Below are 16880 nucleotides of genomic sequence, written 5' to 3' on the forward strand. Positions count from 1 at the left end.
CCGTACCTCAGGCTAGGGTACCTTAGGGTAAGAAAGGTGGTAGATTAGTATGTCATGAGCCTCATTTGAAACCCCCACCTCGTACCTCGCTCATCCCTAGGTGATGCCCGTGCTTGTTGACCCTCCCTGCCTCACTCCCCTCATACCTATTTGCGAAAGTGTGGCGCTCATGAGGCTCATCTCCCCAAAGCACCTGAGGCGTAGTTACCTTAGTCAGTTCATCAAACAAACCCCATCGCGACAAACCACATCTGAAATAGGTGCCTAGTACATACTACTCGTTCAAGACTTACATCAGGTCAACAACATTACCGCTTCATGTGACAACCATCAGCTACTTTTACCTGAGCTCAGTCTTATCATGTGAAACCCGTCACTATGGCTGTGCCGAGTGTTACTAGCGACAATTTCCTCGCTGTTGCTCTTGTAGTCAATCGCTCTCGCGATGGCCCAGCATTTGTGTTCCACTACCCAGCAAACATCGAACCTCATTCCAAGCCAAGTTCTTCTGCAGGTGCCGACCTTGAGGATATTCTTCTTGAACGGCTCTCGCAGCAGAGCTTCTCGGATGTTGCCGACGACGTACCTCTCCCTAAGCAAGGACGCAACGCAGACGAGCACTCTTTTACTGAATCTGGATCTCAGATTGTTCCGTGGGAACGTGTTGCAGGCTTCCCTGCTCGCGATCTTGCGGGAATTCTGACTCCCGCCCGCCCCTACCACAAGAAGCTCTTTCAACTGTCATTAGATCCACTATATTGTGTATCTTACCCTATCCACGTCCCTGAAAATGGCAGATGGAAGAAGCCGAAGAAGGCATCCCGCGCTGATAAGCGCTCTGCGTACAACGAAGAACAACCAGCGCCTCATGAGGTCGATCCTCTACCTTCAGGAAAGGCGCCTGAGCAACCCGTAGAGGAAAAGGACGGCAAGAAGGAAGATGGTAAGGACAAGGACGATGAGAAACGCAGCTCCATGACTATGTTTAACCTCGTCTTCATCCTTAACCCTAGCAGTAACGAAGTTAAGGATGTTGTTGAATCCATGTACGACCACATTATAAAGAAGGTTAGCAAGGCCTTCAAATACAGCCAGCAACATAGCGAATTTGTGTGGAAAGAGTCGAAACGAATACTTGTCGCCAAGGACAAGGCGCGAGAGGAGCGTATGTTCTGCTCAAAACTGTATCAAATTACTCACAATTAAACATTCATCAGGGAAACGAATGAGTGTTCTTTGGAAAGAAATACTTCAGAGCTCATCACTGGCCGCTGCCATGCACGATATATATGAGGCAGTGTCTCAAAACAAGATTGCCGCTCTGCATCTCGATACTGCAGCTGGCTCTCTGACCCCTTCGGTTCAGATTCCTATTCCTTTCTACATCGATGACCTCCCCCAGGGCGAAGAGGGGACCCAGCGCGGCCTTTGGCTCACCACCGCCAATACCTTCATCAGTCAGGATGCCCTCGAGGAGCCTGGTTTTCTTGATCGCAACTTTGCTCTGCTACTCACTGATGATGAAAAGAAAATCATCGCCGAGCTCCAGGCTGATCCAGACCCAACTACAGCCTCAATGGTTGAATTTGTACGGCTGTCAAAGCCAACACAATCGTATGTGACCCACCACATCTGACCCCGACCCTTCACTTAGCTCAACATGTCTATAGATTCTACCAAGTTGGTCAAAGCAACATCTTGACTCTGGGCCAAGTGCGAAAATATGCTCAGCATTTTATATTCTGGCGTCGGGCCATTGCTATCCCTCCCCTCCACGCCAAGGATCAATATATACTATCTCCCAATAGTGACTTATCCCGTCTTCCTATGGATACTTTAGAATGGCAGAGAGCGTTCCCCCTGGCTCCACCACTTCCGAACTTCCTCGCTGAGCTCTCACAAGCACCTCGTCCATACAAGCAGTTTTCGCCTAGCAAAGCCCACCGCCCGACCTATCTTCTTATGCTTTCCTGGCTCATGCGCCGCGGTTGGGTGACCCAACTCTGTACATTTGCCTACGTCGTCGTCTGGCCTGAAATCATGTACGAGGTTGAGTACGAGATAGAAGCCGAGGAGCTCCGTGCCGCCGCGGATGCAGATGCGTACAAAAGCAAAGAAAAAGAGGCCAAAGACGATGCCTCTACGTCTGCTTCGGTCCCACGCACCTCCGAGTCTTCCGAAGGCCACTCCGGCACTGACGGCTCTCATGTCCCCACCGTTGCCGAGCAGGCCGCAGAGAAAGCCCGTCTCGAACGGATTGCCTCTAAAGCCCAGCGCGATGCTGCTGAAAAGGCGACAGCACATGCTCGTAAGCCTGTCCCAGTCGCAACGGCACATCCCTCTGTAAACGACCACCCGCATCTCCAAGGCTTGACACCTCACATCATCCTCGATGCCAAGAAGGCCACCGGCAAGGAATCACGCTACCTGTCCGCCATCGCCCGTCGTTTCAATGACGAAAAACTAGCAAACAGCTGGCAGGTTATGTGCAAGTATTTTGATGGCCGATGTGCCTTGGAACGCATCGCTTTACAGGAGGACATGAAGCGGAAGCTGGTATGGAACACACTGACAGCTATGAGCGAGTATTTGTTATGTACCCGTCATTGGTGACCCAGCTGGCTAAAATTCCTGCGGCACGCTTCCCGGTTTCCGTGTCCAAATGTAGAGATGTGGTCATGGATAGAAACATTTATAATGATAAGTATCTCGCTTGTGGTATCTAGGCAATAAAAAGCAACGAAACAGCTGCACAACTGCAGCACGTACAACGAGTCAGAGCACTCCTCCAGTACAGTAAAGGATCTACTTCCATTCGCCTTGTTACCTAAATTTGGACCAAAAAGCACCATGTGTAGTAGACTGCAAGGAGGAAAGGGGGAGTGGAGAGAAGTGAAGATTCCTAAACCAGATACATTCGAGATTTGACCTCGTATCCATTCATTGACTGCCCTAGACTTAATGCATCAAGTAACCCAAGGTATCGTAACATGAAAGAAAAAAGAAAAACAACACCAATAGCCAGCCTACCTTCGAAAGGAGAAAAATAAGAAGGAAACCCAGCAAGTATCAACACCTTCAGCACAAGGAAGTATTTCGGACATGCCCCTGTAATCCCATATAATGCGGCTAGTCACAAGCCTTCTGTACCCCAAAACGAAACGGAAAAAGACAACACCGAGAGAATGCCAAAAACACCGAGAGATCACGCCCCTTGAACCGCCCTGCATTGTAATGCTTAGCCAAGGAGGATAGTGACATGCAATGATGAGAATGATGCCAGTACCACATTCCGGAAACGCCGACACCTGAAGGAAGCAATATAGGACACCTAACTACTGTAGTTGTGGTCTGCGCTCGAGGAGACATGCTCCAAAAGGCCAAATAAGGTGGGCTAGAAAAATGCTCACGTTACTGCGTAAGATCCATGTCATATTCATCCTCTTCTTTGAAGTTGACTGAAGCGTGGCCACTGTTGTTGTCATCCGGATCGTGCCAAAATTGGTTGGTGTCATTCAAGTCGAGGTTGTCATCCGGGCTGATGGCAACAGGATCGAGGCTGCCTCCTCCGCCTGACAGAGAGTCGCCCCGATAATCGGTATGGTGAGGAACTCGCAGACCAGATCCAGCTGTTCGCGAGTAAGAGAAAGTACCGTTCTCGCTCTTTGTTATAGCGTCCATGAGCTCGGTTTGCATCCGTCGCTCATCTTCTGTCATTTCGAAGGGGAAGTGCCCACCCAGTTCAGCGATAGTGTTCATCATCTCCTCCTGCTGTTGAAGTTTAAGATGGAGCATCCACATGAGATCTCGCGTCCAACTGACGGCGCCGTTGAGGATGTCACCCTTGTTGGGGCCCTTGTCCTTGTCCTCGATAGGGAGACCTGTCGTGATATTACCTGCGGTGTTTCCAGTGGCTCTTCGAGCTCCTGGTCCTGCGAGACCAGACGTTGCTTGAGGGCTAGCGATTCCAGTCAACGATGGAGAGAGAGGTGTCCCGTTCTGGATAAGCTTTCGGATCTTCTCATCCTCCAGACGGTGGGTGGGGACGAGCCGACTGAGATCCTGAATCCTTTCGTTGATGTTATCTCGTCGACGACGTTCAACAAGGTTGTGGGACTCTCGGCGCCGTTTCCTCTTCATCTCCTGAGAGGAAACGGCGTTTGAAGCGACACCAAGCTTCGCGGGCATCGAAGTACCACCCTTCATCATAACCTCACTGATTTGATTCATACCAGGCTGCATAGGAGAGGAGTACCCAGAATTGTAAGATGCAGGGATGCTTCCAGCAGGGGTGTTGAGCCACTGCCCATTGGCTGACTTCATGGCTTGACCGCCGAAACCGGGAGACTCCTGCGATCCAATTGTCATTCCGTGAAGGGTAGCGGTTTTGGGGGTCATAGGTGACATAGGGCTACGACTATTGGATGTCTTCCGCTGCATCTGCTGGGACATTCTGGCTCTCGCTTTAGCGTTGAGGAAGTTCGGATCGTTGCTATCGGCGTTCATGGCGCCCGCCAGTGGAGATTCGTTGTAGGATAATGGGGAATGCAAAGAGGTACCGAGTGAGTGGCCTTGCATTTGTCGGTACTGGGTGTTGAAACCAGTATTGAATGGGCTTTGAATGGGATCTCCATCGGGGGTACTCGAGTACCCGTTCATATGTGACTGGTCGATTTGCAGACCCGAGTTACGATGAGGGAATGCATTCTGAGAGAAGCCACCCATACTTAGTCCTGAAAAGTCCTGGCCCTGACCCGCGATTCCGGACTGGGTAACAGGAGGTGCATTTAGACCATCCAAAAGCTCATCATCATCGAACATAGCGGAGCTATTCGTGAATCCATTTGTGCCGTTTCCAGAGTTCGAGTTGAAGTTGTTGAATGAAGGAGAATAACCACCTGACATGGCGAGATCGTTAGGGTCGATACTCGCCCCGCTGTGGCCGTTGCCAAATTGGTTGAAGCCGTGCTGAGCCATTGTGACAGTGATGATAGAGGTTAGGTTGTTGTATCGTGGTTGAAGAGTCGGATGTTGTTGCCCTAGCAAGAGGGGGGATGTGGGCGGAATATTGTGGGCGTACACCAGTTCGGCTAAGGTTGATGGTACGTTTTGAGTTACGAAGTTCAAGCTTGAACCGGCCTGTTAAGGGCTCGAGTCAGCGAAGTCAGGACAGAGCGGAATGCAAAGCGGGGGAAATGCAAAGTCAAGAAGACCGGCTCGGCGATGGGAAGCGGGCATCCATATATGGGGTGCCCATCGCCGCGGAGGTTACAGCAAGGAGGGAAGTGGCGGGCGGATGGCCGGGGGTCGAGGTTTGACTCACCAGACAGTGTTGTAGCTGAATTTGTGATTTGGAGAGCACAGAGCGTGCGCTATCTGCAGTCCATAAACGAATAGCGAGTGCTAGGCGGGTGTTGATTCAAGCGCTGCAACGAAAAATATCCCGGATGGAGTTGAAGCCAGATAAGGTATTGTGGGAAAGATGAATGTCGTGAGTCGGAGGGTCGGAGGGAGACGATCGGGGTTGGAGGGGGTTGAAATGGTGGGCACTGAGTGTAGGGCCTCCAGGCGTCCGTTCATAAGGGCCAGGTACCTACAAGGGGTTAAAGCGCTGGGGGGCGCTTTCTGGGGGTGCAGGTACTCCGCAAGCCAAAAAGCAGAGAATGGGCTTGGTCGCTTTGGCTGGAGTACTTTGTAACGCACGGGCGAAAAGGTCCAATCTATCGTCTGGCACGTACCGTGCTAGCCCCAGTCCAGTGTTATTAGTAGTAGCAGCAGTCTGGAGATGCTGTCCTGTGGGATGGTCGACGCGGGGGACACGGCGGTCGGAGAAGCAGTTGAAGGGTTCTTTGTCTTTGTCTGAGTCGTAGATGAAGCGGCAGACTTGGAAGGGATAAGAATAAGCCTAGTTGAGCTAGGCGGTGAAGAGTGTTTATTCGGATTCAGGGTTTTAGTGGCTGTTCTTGGAATGGTGAGATGACCAGTCAGCAATGTAGTTCTGGAATACGGTTGTCTGAGTCGCAGCTAGAGGAAGAAGGATGATGGAGGTCTTGGTTTTGGGCGATGAGAGCGCGAAATGTGATGTGTGTGTGGCACCCGAATCAGAAGAGGGGGTGGGCCACGGTTTCGGTATGTCACTTGTACCTCGTAGCTCGGCGCACCTCAGTCGCGACGGGATATAGGGAGGGAAACAAGATATTCAGAAGGGAAATGAAACAAGCCGGCAAGATCGTGGGTAACGGGTCATGACAACGACAATAATAAGAGGAATGTAGCAAGTTGAAAAGCTGGGCAAACGGCTTGTATAACAAAGAGACAAAGATCGCTGGGGAGGGGGGATGCAGATAATGAGGCTATGATGCGTCGTCCTTCCACGAAAGTCCAAGCGGTTGGTAGGGGTTTGTCTGGGCAGCACAACCGGACCAGAGCATACGTATAGCATGCCAGGCAACCGGGCAGAAAAGAATAATGAACTATTCTACTCACCAAGTGTAGTTGAGGCACACAAATGCGCAGAAGGCATGGAAGCAGCTGTGGTATTGAGCTTGCACAGTCGACTTATATGGATGCGATGCGGTACGATAGCCGAGGCGGATAATGCGGCTTAGAGTAGGCGATACAATAATATCTTGAGAGGCAATGCTGTGGTAAGTCGAGTTGAGCGGACGAAGCAGGATAAAGTACCCGAGTTGTATTCGAAGTGTTGCTGGTGTTGCTTGAGCTGTGGTCGAGGTGGTTGTCCAAATCGGGAAATGGAAGGATGTGGATGTGAGTAGCAGCGGGGCGCCGAAATGCAGGGTTCAGGTCCGTAATGTACGGTGATGTGATAGATGGACGTTAAAGCCTGTCCTCGGGGATGATGTGAGGCCGCACTGAAGCTCAAGTTTGAGGACAAGGAGCGAACTCGCAGTCGAAACTCTCACGATTGAAGTATTGAAGGTTTAAAAAAAGAAGTAGAAGAAAAAGCCTTGCTGTCTGCCTTGGGATGCGTTCTAATTTATTCGAGCACACAGACAAAGTTAGCGAAACTTCGAGATCTGTGTCCAGACAAGTGTGATATGATAAAGTTGGTGGATGGCGCAAACACGGCGGCAGGATCGGATATCGTGCATAAAAGACCAACTTGGGCCGAGATGAGCGTTCTCGATTGACGGTGACGTTCAAGAGCAAGCGGTCTGACGTCTTATTGTATTTATGGCGCCTCCAATATAGGTCGGAGGGTCCTAAAGCTCGGGGACAGGTGATGGCTTAGAAGGGAGGGTGGCGTAAGTGTAAGTACAATATGACTGGCAATAAAGTCGGTCAAGGGTCAAGTGCAAGACGACACTTGGTCGTGGCTGATGATCCAAAGGGGGGTAGGTGGCCGGTGTAAGTGAGTTATAGTTAGTAGTCGATAAAGATCCGATACGAACAAGCCCAAGCACCAAAAGGGTCTCCCGTCTCTCGTAGTGGTAACTCTCACGAACGTGGTAGGTATGGACGCCGATCAAATAGACTGACTCAACGGATAGCTGCGTTTCGAATGATCAAGTGGATTTCTCTTCTTGTTCTGTTTTTAGCCTTGCTCTTGACATCGACTCTCGCTCGTCCTTCTCTTCGTCCCCTATGGCTGGCTGTGCTTACTCCTTCAAAGTCCGTCTCCGTACGATCAAGTCCCAGATTTTGTTGATAACTGGAAAGGCCAGTTCAAGGAGTAAGGTCCTTTCTAACACAGCTGCTGCAAGATGAGATCAACAATCCTTGACCTGAGGCTAAGGCACCATGGTCCCCTAATTTATACTCCCAGGAATAGGCTAAAAATACTAGCCATAGCCGTCAAGTCAGATGTACAACTCTTATCGTCTCTCGCCCACCTGACATGATGTATTTCGGACCAAACGTGGAGGCCGTGGTCACTGGTCCCCATGTAGTTGTATGGAAGCTGGAATTGGACTTGGCTATACCAGTAGATCCAGAAAGTTGGCGGTAATGGTGGCCGCTTTTTTCTGCTATGTCCGGTCTCCATCTGAGAGTTGATGCAAGATAGAAAAGACAGGGGAGGGTGTGGATGCGACTGTGTGTGTGGGCGCCAGGCTGAACGTGACTTGGGATTTAAGACACCAAGCCCAACCTACTGTCTGGGACTTTCAGGACTCATCGGGAATTGCTACATGCAATCGACTCCCCTCCCTCGAACCTCTTCTTCTGTGCTCGGTCATGCGCTGGACACTTTCCCATCCTTCTTCCCTCTCCCTGGCCACGCGCCCCAGCTCGAAGCCCACCATCATTGTCGCAGAATATCTCGAAGCGTCTGGTTGTCGTGAGAATCACTGAGCGGAGTGGTTCGGGGAGACTTGACTTGACTCTTGTCGGCCTGGTGACATTCGTATACCTAGACGAGAGTCCAAAGGTTTCTAGCAGTGTTTTCCGCCCACGTTCGGTGTTGTTACATATAGGGAAGAACCTTGGTGCGGGCTCGTTCATCATGGAGGGTATGGTATCAATCAGACTGCTCTTACAATCTCTCGTCTTAGTCTCCCTACGGATCGTGTCCGGCCCTCTACGGTCCGATCCTCAAGTGGTAAGTGGTAGCAGTAAACATGGAGCGCTCCGTCCTCCCGCTCCACTCCCGCCTGGACCCTTTCCTGTATGTAGATTTGTTTCAACTTCTAAAGCCTTGCACTGAAAGAGAATATGTTGGCTGTGCTTGTGAAGCCGTGGATGTGTGATATGCGGTTGGCTCTTTTTAGCTTGGGCAAAAAGCCTATGATCAGCCTCAAGATCTCTGAAACCTCCAGGTGCGTCTCAGGCTCTATCCTGCAAGGCCCCAAGCTCAGCTCAGCTCCGAAAGATCCAGACAGAAGCTCTGAGCTCTGACTCTGAAGCCTTCCCATCCCTGGCCATATGCCTCTGTGTCATGCATGATCCTTCCCGTCCCCGCCAAAAGTGTCCGCTTGAGGCTTCCATCAATCAAAGGCGGCCCGTGCAAGGAAGATAGGGGAGCCACAGGTGGCACCAGACCCCCCAGGCTCGTTTCCACTCTCACGCAGCCAATCATATAATCTCCTGCGCTGCCTAACCTCAGCAAATGCTTCTGAGAGGAGGGCATTACAGGAATTGATGGGATCCAATCCAAGGATAGAACCACACACCCAACCCCAACCCATCAACTTCCCAGCTTAGTGCCGCCCTCCACTATCAACGACCAACATCATCCCTTTCCAAACGCCCCGATAGACCACAATCCCCATTCTCTTCTCTTTGGCGCGCAACATAGGTACTCCGGTCGACTTTTGTCACGCATCTATCTGCCTTTGCTCTTATCGCTGCCACCTTCGCCATTTTCGAGCGGTACGCGCGGTCGCCTGCAACCCCCTTGGCCCCAACACTCCAACCTCAGCCCCAGAGGACTCGTAGTCCTTCGTGCCTATTGAGGTTACTGTCACCTTGCGTAAAGCAACATCGTCAACGACAGGTCTAAGCTCTATAGGCGACAGATCGCGGTAGGCAGCCAGCTTTGTCCGCCTTGTTAACCAAGGCTCTGCCTCTATATCATGGGTACTCGTCGACTGACCACATCAACCACGATGCCAGATTTTCCAAGGAAGTGGATATTGCTGTTCCAAGTTATATTATTAGTTTTATACGAGGCCGCCTTCGTCGCCCGTCTTGCGTTAATCCCATCCCACCCTCCACCGCGTCTACGAGCTCGACCTCCAGCCCGAATCTGGATCTCATCCTGAACCTGAACCTGCGCCGCACGATCGACCTAGCCGCTCCGTCCCTGTCCCGCGATCGCTGAACCTGTCCCTTACGTTTCCGCCCCTCTGGTCCCCTGTTGCTATGGCCTCTTCCTCCTTCAGAGACTCGATAAACTCCCTCGGCTGGAGTCGCCGTGATGAGCCAGTAAATACTGCTCAGCAGAGCGGGTTACTCTCCTCACTTCAGAGTTTGAATCCCTTCCAAGGAGGCAGCGGTTATGTCCGTCTACCTACCACCGAAAGCTCCGGCGCACCTCTCCCTGCGCCCACTCGACGTGAAGAAGAGGAAGGATGGTTTGTTCGTGAGTCAGCCCTGGATGTTCTTTACCTATCGTCGTCGAGCACCCCTGCAGCGGGACATGTGCATTGCATCTGAGCCATGCCTTGAACCATGCATGTGATGCGGATGACATACCTCGTGGTTAGAAGCCACTAACCCAACTGGCAGTTAGTCGATGGGATCGCTTGTTGATCTTTGGGGCTTGTAACCTCGCTGCTGTGGCATGTTTCGTCATCTGCTTCACTCTATTCCCCGTACTCTCTCTCAGGCCACGCAAGTTTGTCATATTGTAAGTCGGAAACCCATGCACAACCCTTTCAGTCTGCCCCCTTCACCCTATATCACTTGTCAGTCTATGTCACGCGGCCTCGCTACTATGAGACCGCCTTGATTGTGACTAGTTTTCCCCATGATATGATGTCGTAGATTCAACATGGTGAATTTCAGAATCCCATTTAGAGACTAATGTGGGGCAATGCAGATGGTCGGTTGGATCACTAATGTTCCTGGCCTCCTTCGCTGCGGTAATGGGCCCCATGAACTACGTTTATCACCTTCTTTCGACACCTCGACTGCCGTTTACTGCGGCGTACTTCGGCTCTATCACGTTAACCCTGGTGTTTGCCTTGAAGGTGAGGTCCAGCTTGCAATGGGCTGAAGATTTTACTAACATACCGAAAGCTTCACAGCACCATTCTCACCTTATTCTCCGCTCTCGTTCAACTTGCCTGTCTGCTCTGGTACTTGATCAGTTACTTCCCTATGGGATCTACTGGACTGCGCTTTGCCACATCGTTTGGTGCAAGGCAAGCAACAGCATGGATGACTGGCTAGAAAAGTCCCTTGACTACAAGGAGTACAGAATTTTCGTACTTAATACGTTTCACGATGTTTCTAGGCTCCAAGGACCCAAGTCCTCCTGTACACCAACTCTCTGACTTGTGTAACATTAGCAGCAACTTGATCATAACGCCATGGATTCAGGCAACAGTAGAACGGTTTTACGAGAACAGCTGTCGATTTAGGATAAAAGCAAATGCCTATGTATAATTTTTTTTGTCATTATACATAGCATACTTGTAATCAAGTTTGAGTCTTGTTATGGTATGTACCCAGTCAAAGTACTCCAGTCATCGTTTGACACAGTAAACCCATTCATGTCCTCACATGGTCTTAATCTCTGTTTTCCTAGTATATAATCAAGTCCCAGACTACTAAGGTACCTACTTGAGGATTTTGCACCAGTATCAGACAGTTTCCATGTGGTGATTGGCGATTAGGTAATCGTTGCCCTTTCGGGCAACTTGTCAGGTGCTGTATCCAATGAACAAACCCATATACAAGTTTGGCATTGGTTTGTAATGAAACCTGGGATTCTGCAGCTACTTGGATGTAAAGTGAATGAAACCTCAGAGTTGGAAGATTACTAGGTAGGTACGCAGGTTTATCGCTGAATGGTTACCTAGTACTTTGAATACAACGGTGTTAAATCAGAAAAAAGTTCTTCTAAAATCGACAGAAATTAACCTTATTAATCAGATACCTTGGCAGCTTCACAAATGCAATGACGTATGCTGTAATGGCCTTACGTTTAGGCTTTTGCGTTATGAATACAATTAGCGCACGAACTACCTATACCTATTTACGATTCGTATCTCTCGATTTGTTATTGAGCTGCCTAGGTGATTATTATTCGAAACTGATGAGATTCATGACTAATGGATGCCTTGCTGCCCTTTGTGTAAACATCTGCATGGGTGGTCTTTCGAGACGTATGCAGATTCTCATATATTTGCTCTGCCTGTTGACAACCTGCTGATTTGCTTCTTGGCGTGCTCGTGGATCGAACGTGACCTGATGTGTAGCCAGAAGTTGGGGAATTTCTAGACCGTTACCGTAGACTAAGCGTCCTGATTTTTGGCTCTGTGTGTTTTTATTTGCAATAAAGTCTGGCTTCTTACACGAGTTCCGGGGGATTCATTAAATGTCACACACTGGACCTGGCGGACTGCCCTTTATAGAGAAAACAGAGTAACCGCCAAGACTATTACCAGCTCCGAGGGTGTATGTATGTAACGACTAACCTCCAGATTGCCCACGCAGATCAGGCTTTCCCGGACAAAAGAGACCTGCAGAGACATGGTTATGTCTGGTGTGTTTGTGGTAATTGCAAATTTCTACGCATGAAACATAGCACGGCCAGCTCACTGTGTACGCAGCTGGTACCAGATGACGAAAACACGCTCAACAGAGCAAACATGGTAAAGCGAAAGGGTAAATAATCGATCGCATGGGTACAGTAATAACAAAGGTACTTCAGAAAAGCCGATTTATATTCGCGCAACTCCACCCGTCACGGTCATCCGGCTCCGGCTGAAGAGGTACCTTAGCTACTCATCATGCCCTTGTTTGCAGGCCTCTTCGGGGTCTCGGGTGCCATGACATCCATCCATGGATGACGGCGGCTTCTGACAGTGAGGTGCATCCAGAGTGGAACGCAAGCGAGAATAGGAAGCCTTGCCTTGCATCCCACTGAAAGATGAACCCGAGGCAGGTTGGTATGGTGTTCAGTGCCGGGGCGTCGGCCGCAGGGCTTTTGTCAATAAGGCTCGGGTCAGCGATACAGTGAGAGGCCCTCAAGGTATGTATTGTTACTCGGTGGATATGCAGAACCCCATCGCTGACTTGGGTTACTTGAACAATGGATGCATGCATTCACTGATTATAGTTAGGCATATCAGTGATGTAAGTCCTACTATGCATCTCTATCAGTCAGTCAATGACAAACATGCAAATCATGGAAGAAGAATACGATTGGATGTTAGAGTGCCGTATTCGGTGTTTGATAATTAAACTGCTGTTAGTGTCGAGTAAGTACATGCAGAGTATCGTAGAAATAAATGAGCCAAGATCAAATAAGAAGAGGAAGAGTAACATGGAAAGAATATTGATTATCGTTCTATGTGTTCATGGGCGTCTCGCGTGGGGAGAAGAAAAAATAATAATAATAAAAAGGGCCCCAGAGCGGAAAAGAATGTCCCTCTATCCTTTCAACCCGAACCCGTTCCCAAGTCCATCTCCCAAGGATTCCCGCTCGGCGCAGCGGTACCTTCTAAATCACTTAGTCGCGGTATATTTCTGTGGTACCGCCCGTCTGCGGATCAGAGAGGGGAAAGAAGTGCAGGGAAAAAATTTATTATTCACACAACGCAAAAAATAACCTCCGGCCTTCTTTTTCTCATTCCCTGGTATCCGTGTGCCCTCTTTCTGTAAACCACAACTTCTCGCCTACTCAATTTAGAAAAGAGTTGCCGCTGAGGATAAGTTTGTATTGGTTTACGAATACTACGTCTCTTTGCCTCATCCTTCCCCCCTCCTCCCTCGTTCGTCCTTCTTCCCCTGCCTACCTATCCTCGGAATCATTTCTAAGCCCACCATCGATCATAACCAAAACCATCCCCGCCGCCGCTTGGCCTTGTGCTATTTCTCCCGATACCCTCGCGACGAAGCAACGTAACAAGCGAATACACCGGCCTCGGTTCTGTTTCTGGTGTCTGATTCTAGGCTACGAGTTCATTCAATCGACACGTCGTTCTTGTCCGACACGCTCTTATTTCCTATTTACGAGAGCAGGCAGGCAAAGCAGGACAGCCATTAGTAGCATAAGCATTTTTGGGTTTACTGCCTCGAAATTACCTACTGTTCACGCCAACCTTACTTTTTTTCCCTGTTGCCTCCCTTCGTCGAAACTTGGTCGCCTACTGCCCTAGGCTGCCAATTTTCGATTCAATAAACGCCTCTACGACATTGTAGAATCCTTCCCTCTTTCTTCCATCAGAAAGAAACATCTGTCACGGCTTTCGCCCACAATCCAACCGACTTACTGGTCGTCCATTTTGGCCTGAAGACCTCGGCTCAACGGAGACCTGACTCTCGGTTTTACACCCTCGTACTCGATACGCACCCCCGAATTTCGACTCGTTGTCCGAGAATCTTATATCCCTGCGTCCTCAATATTTAGAGGTCTACAGATAGTCGCTGTATCGCACGTGGGTGCTTTGCCTCTCTCCTTGCGTGCAAGGGGTTGAGAGACATCCTGGGGTTTTCGATCCCTGAGCAATACATTGATTATTCTTTCTATTGTGACCAAGGTGATTTCGGCACCTTCAGCCCAGAACTTTCCTACCAGTTTAAGACGGCAAGCCTATCCTACAAGGCTCAACCTGAAATGAGTCCATCCGCCATCGTTGAGTCCAACGAAATGGCCAATCAATCGACATTTTCCTACGCACAAGCTGCGAAGGGTCAAGGCACTGCCCCTGTTTCGAATCCTGTAGCTGTCGCCGATACTGCTGCTCCTTCCCAGGACGCGCGAGCATCCATTGCCGATGACGATGTTCAGTCTCCCGCAACCGACGTGAAGTCGACTGCTGCTGCCACTGAGAACGCCAACTCTGAAGCTCCTGAGACCACGGAGCAACGCGCTGCCTTCTCTGAAAAGCAAGGCCTCGAGAGTATACCTGGATCCGAGAGCGATGCCCGCTCCGAGTCGACACAAAGTAGACGAACAGACTCGAGGCGCGAAGATGATTCTGGAAGGCTAGAGCGCCCGTGGCGACGAAACGAGAAGACACCGGGGTCATCAAGCACTACTGCCCGGTCTGTAGACGAGCAGGACTCCCGAAAGTCTAGGCGAAATAAGAAGGGTAAGACTTCTGAGAAGCAACCCAGTGATCAGACGACAGAAAAGGAGCAGGAAGCAGCCCCTGAGGCCCCCAAGGTTGAGCTCTCAGAAGCACCTATCCCCAGCGTCAACATCTGGCATAAGCGAAAGGAGGCCCAGCAGGCCAAGTCTGTCAAATCTGCTCCCACACCTGCAGAAGCTACAGTGAATGGCACTTCATCTCGGGATGAGAAGAAGACCGAGGAATCTACTACAACGCCGTATACAAATGGCATCAAGACTCAGCAAAAGCCGGCCAGTACTGTGCGGCCGGAGCGCAATGGCCCACGGGGGTCGCGCATACATGAGAAGGATGGGAAGAACGAGGTTCCCCCATCCGTCGAGGATTCTACAGCATGGCCAACTCCTGAAACTGCAATCACGGCTATTAAGGAGGACAGTAAGAAGAAGGTCGCAGACAAGACACCTGAGAAATCAGACCGCTCTGATAAGGACAGTCAAGAAGATGGCAGCGCGTCAAAGCCCCGACAGAAATGGGTGGCTATGGACTATGTCCCCACAGTCAGCTTCGAAACCCAGCTTCCTCAAATGCGTGGCTCTAAGCCACGGGGTGGTGCTCGTGGTAACCGAGATGCCGCTCCTCGAAGCATGGCCAACGGCGTAGCGGATAAAACCGCTTCTACCGCGCCTGCCAACAAGACCAATGACACCAAGCCCAAAGACAACACCAACAATGCCGCATCGCAAATGGCAGCCGTCAAACGCGGAGCATCGGATGGTGTTAACGGTCAGAAAAAGGCCCCTGCCAGCACTGGTTCCGAGAAGGCCAAAGATACGACAGCCCAGTCTTCGGTGAGTATTACGATGATGTCCCTGTGGAGCACAGCTATCTTGAGATTGCGCAAGTGCATTTGTTGTATAAGACGTGTACTGATTGCTTTTGTAATAGGAGTTTTCTCAAACTCGAGACAGGCATGATGGCCGCAGTGAGAGAGGTCGAGGCAATTACCGAGGACGGGGTGCCCATCACGGCCATTCACAATCTCAGCATGCCATCTCTGCATCCGGATTTCATGGCCAAGGCGCCAACGCTGCTAGATCTCAGGGTTACAGCCCCCCCTTGCGACAGGGTGGTCATGGTGGCATGTTCACGCCTCCTTCTCAGCGAGGCCGTGGTCGCAATGGCGCTAACAACTTCCATCGTGTATCAGTGCCGAACGGCGGATCTCGTATGCCTGTTGTGCAAGCTCAGTATTCGCCATATGATTATTCCATGGCCGCGCCCATGGGTGCAGTCCCTTTCCACTCCCTTCCATTTGATAACTTGCTCGTCCTCACGATCAAGACTCAAATTGAATATTATTTCTCCATTGAGAACCTCTGCAAAGACGAGTACCTTCGACAGCGCATGGACTCCCAGGGATTCGTCCCTCTCCACTTCATTAGTGCGTTCTCGCGCATCAAGCAGCTGACTGTGGACATGAACATCATCCGTGCTGCTTGTGAGGATTCGACCGAAGTCGACTACGTGGTTGGCGACGATGAGTGTGAGCGACTACGTCGGCGACACAACTGGGAGCATTTCGTTTATTCTATGGAAAATCGAGATGAGCTGGCCCGCAATGCTGGCCCTTCAAGCGTCACTTTCAAGAACAGACACTACCATTTCCCTGGCGGCCAATTTGACGACATCGCTGTTTTGCCATATGGCGCACATGCTTATCCTCATGGCCATGCTCTCCAACAATTCGCACCACACGACGCAAACGGCGTTGTTCCAAATGGCAACACGCAGCTTTCTGCGGCTGTTCCCGACTTCTCACCTTCCGGGACAATTCCCCTTGTTGGCCCTCAGGGTGAAGTCCAAGTCACCAGCGTTGAAGCTTTGACCAACGGTAATGCTGAGCAAACTGCGCCGCTTACCAACGGTGTGCATAGTGGGGAGGCTTACACAACGCAATCGTAGCCCCCCAGCGGAATGGAGTACCGGCTGTGGCAGAGATCTCTTATCATTTTCATGCTTGCAAAGTGGCGTATATGAGAGAGTTCCCCCCCCTCCCCCCCTTCTTTTTTTTCCTTTTGTTCCCCACTGGGTCGATACGAATGACGCGATCCAGATTTATAAGTGTTTATGATTTTCATGCTGTGGCCCGGAGCTAGTGTCATGTTCACCATG

At 50.5% G+C, this 16880-nt stretch overlaps 3 protein-coding genes across 3 annotated transcripts; 2 read left to right on the plus strand and 1 right to left on the minus strand.

Annotated features, from left to right (window-relative positions):
- Positions 1-378: 378 nt before the first annotated feature.
- Positions 379-2581, plus strand: J7337_000587 (uncharacterized protein; the record flags this gene model as incomplete). The annotated part of the gene is given in 4 exon segments (XM_044818336.1): positions 379-1165; positions 1218-1614; positions 1671-2556; positions 2576-2581. 4 exon segments carry the CDS (start codon positions 379-381, stop codon positions 2579-2581), a joined length of 2076 nt encoding a protein of 691 aa, XP_044686038.1.
- Positions 2582-3411: 830 nt separating this feature from the next.
- J7337_000588 (uncharacterized protein) lies at positions 3412-4977 on the minus strand (the record flags this gene model as incomplete). Its single annotated transcript, XM_044818337.1, has 1 exon — positions 3412-4977. The coding sequence occupies one exon, from the start codon at positions 4975-4977 to the stop codon at positions 3412-3414; it is 1566 nt and encodes a 521-aa protein (XP_044686039.1).
- A 9304-nt stretch (positions 4978-14281) lies between these two features.
- Positions 14282-16670, plus strand: J7337_000589 (uncharacterized protein; the record flags this gene model as incomplete). Its single annotated transcript, XM_044818338.1, has 2 exons — positions 14282-15556; positions 15654-16670. The coding sequence occupies 2 exons, from the start codon at positions 14282-14284 to the stop codon at positions 16668-16670; spliced, it is 2292 nt and encodes a 763-aa protein (XP_044686040.1).
- Positions 16671-16880: the final 210 nt, after the last annotated feature.

Source organism: Fusarium musae, chromosome 1, assembly GCF_019915245.1.
Source record: "Fusarium musae strain F31 chromosome 1, whole genome shotgun sequence".
Taxonomy (NCBI): Eukaryota; Fungi; Ascomycota; class Sordariomycetes; order Hypocreales; family Nectriaceae; genus Fusarium; species Fusarium musae.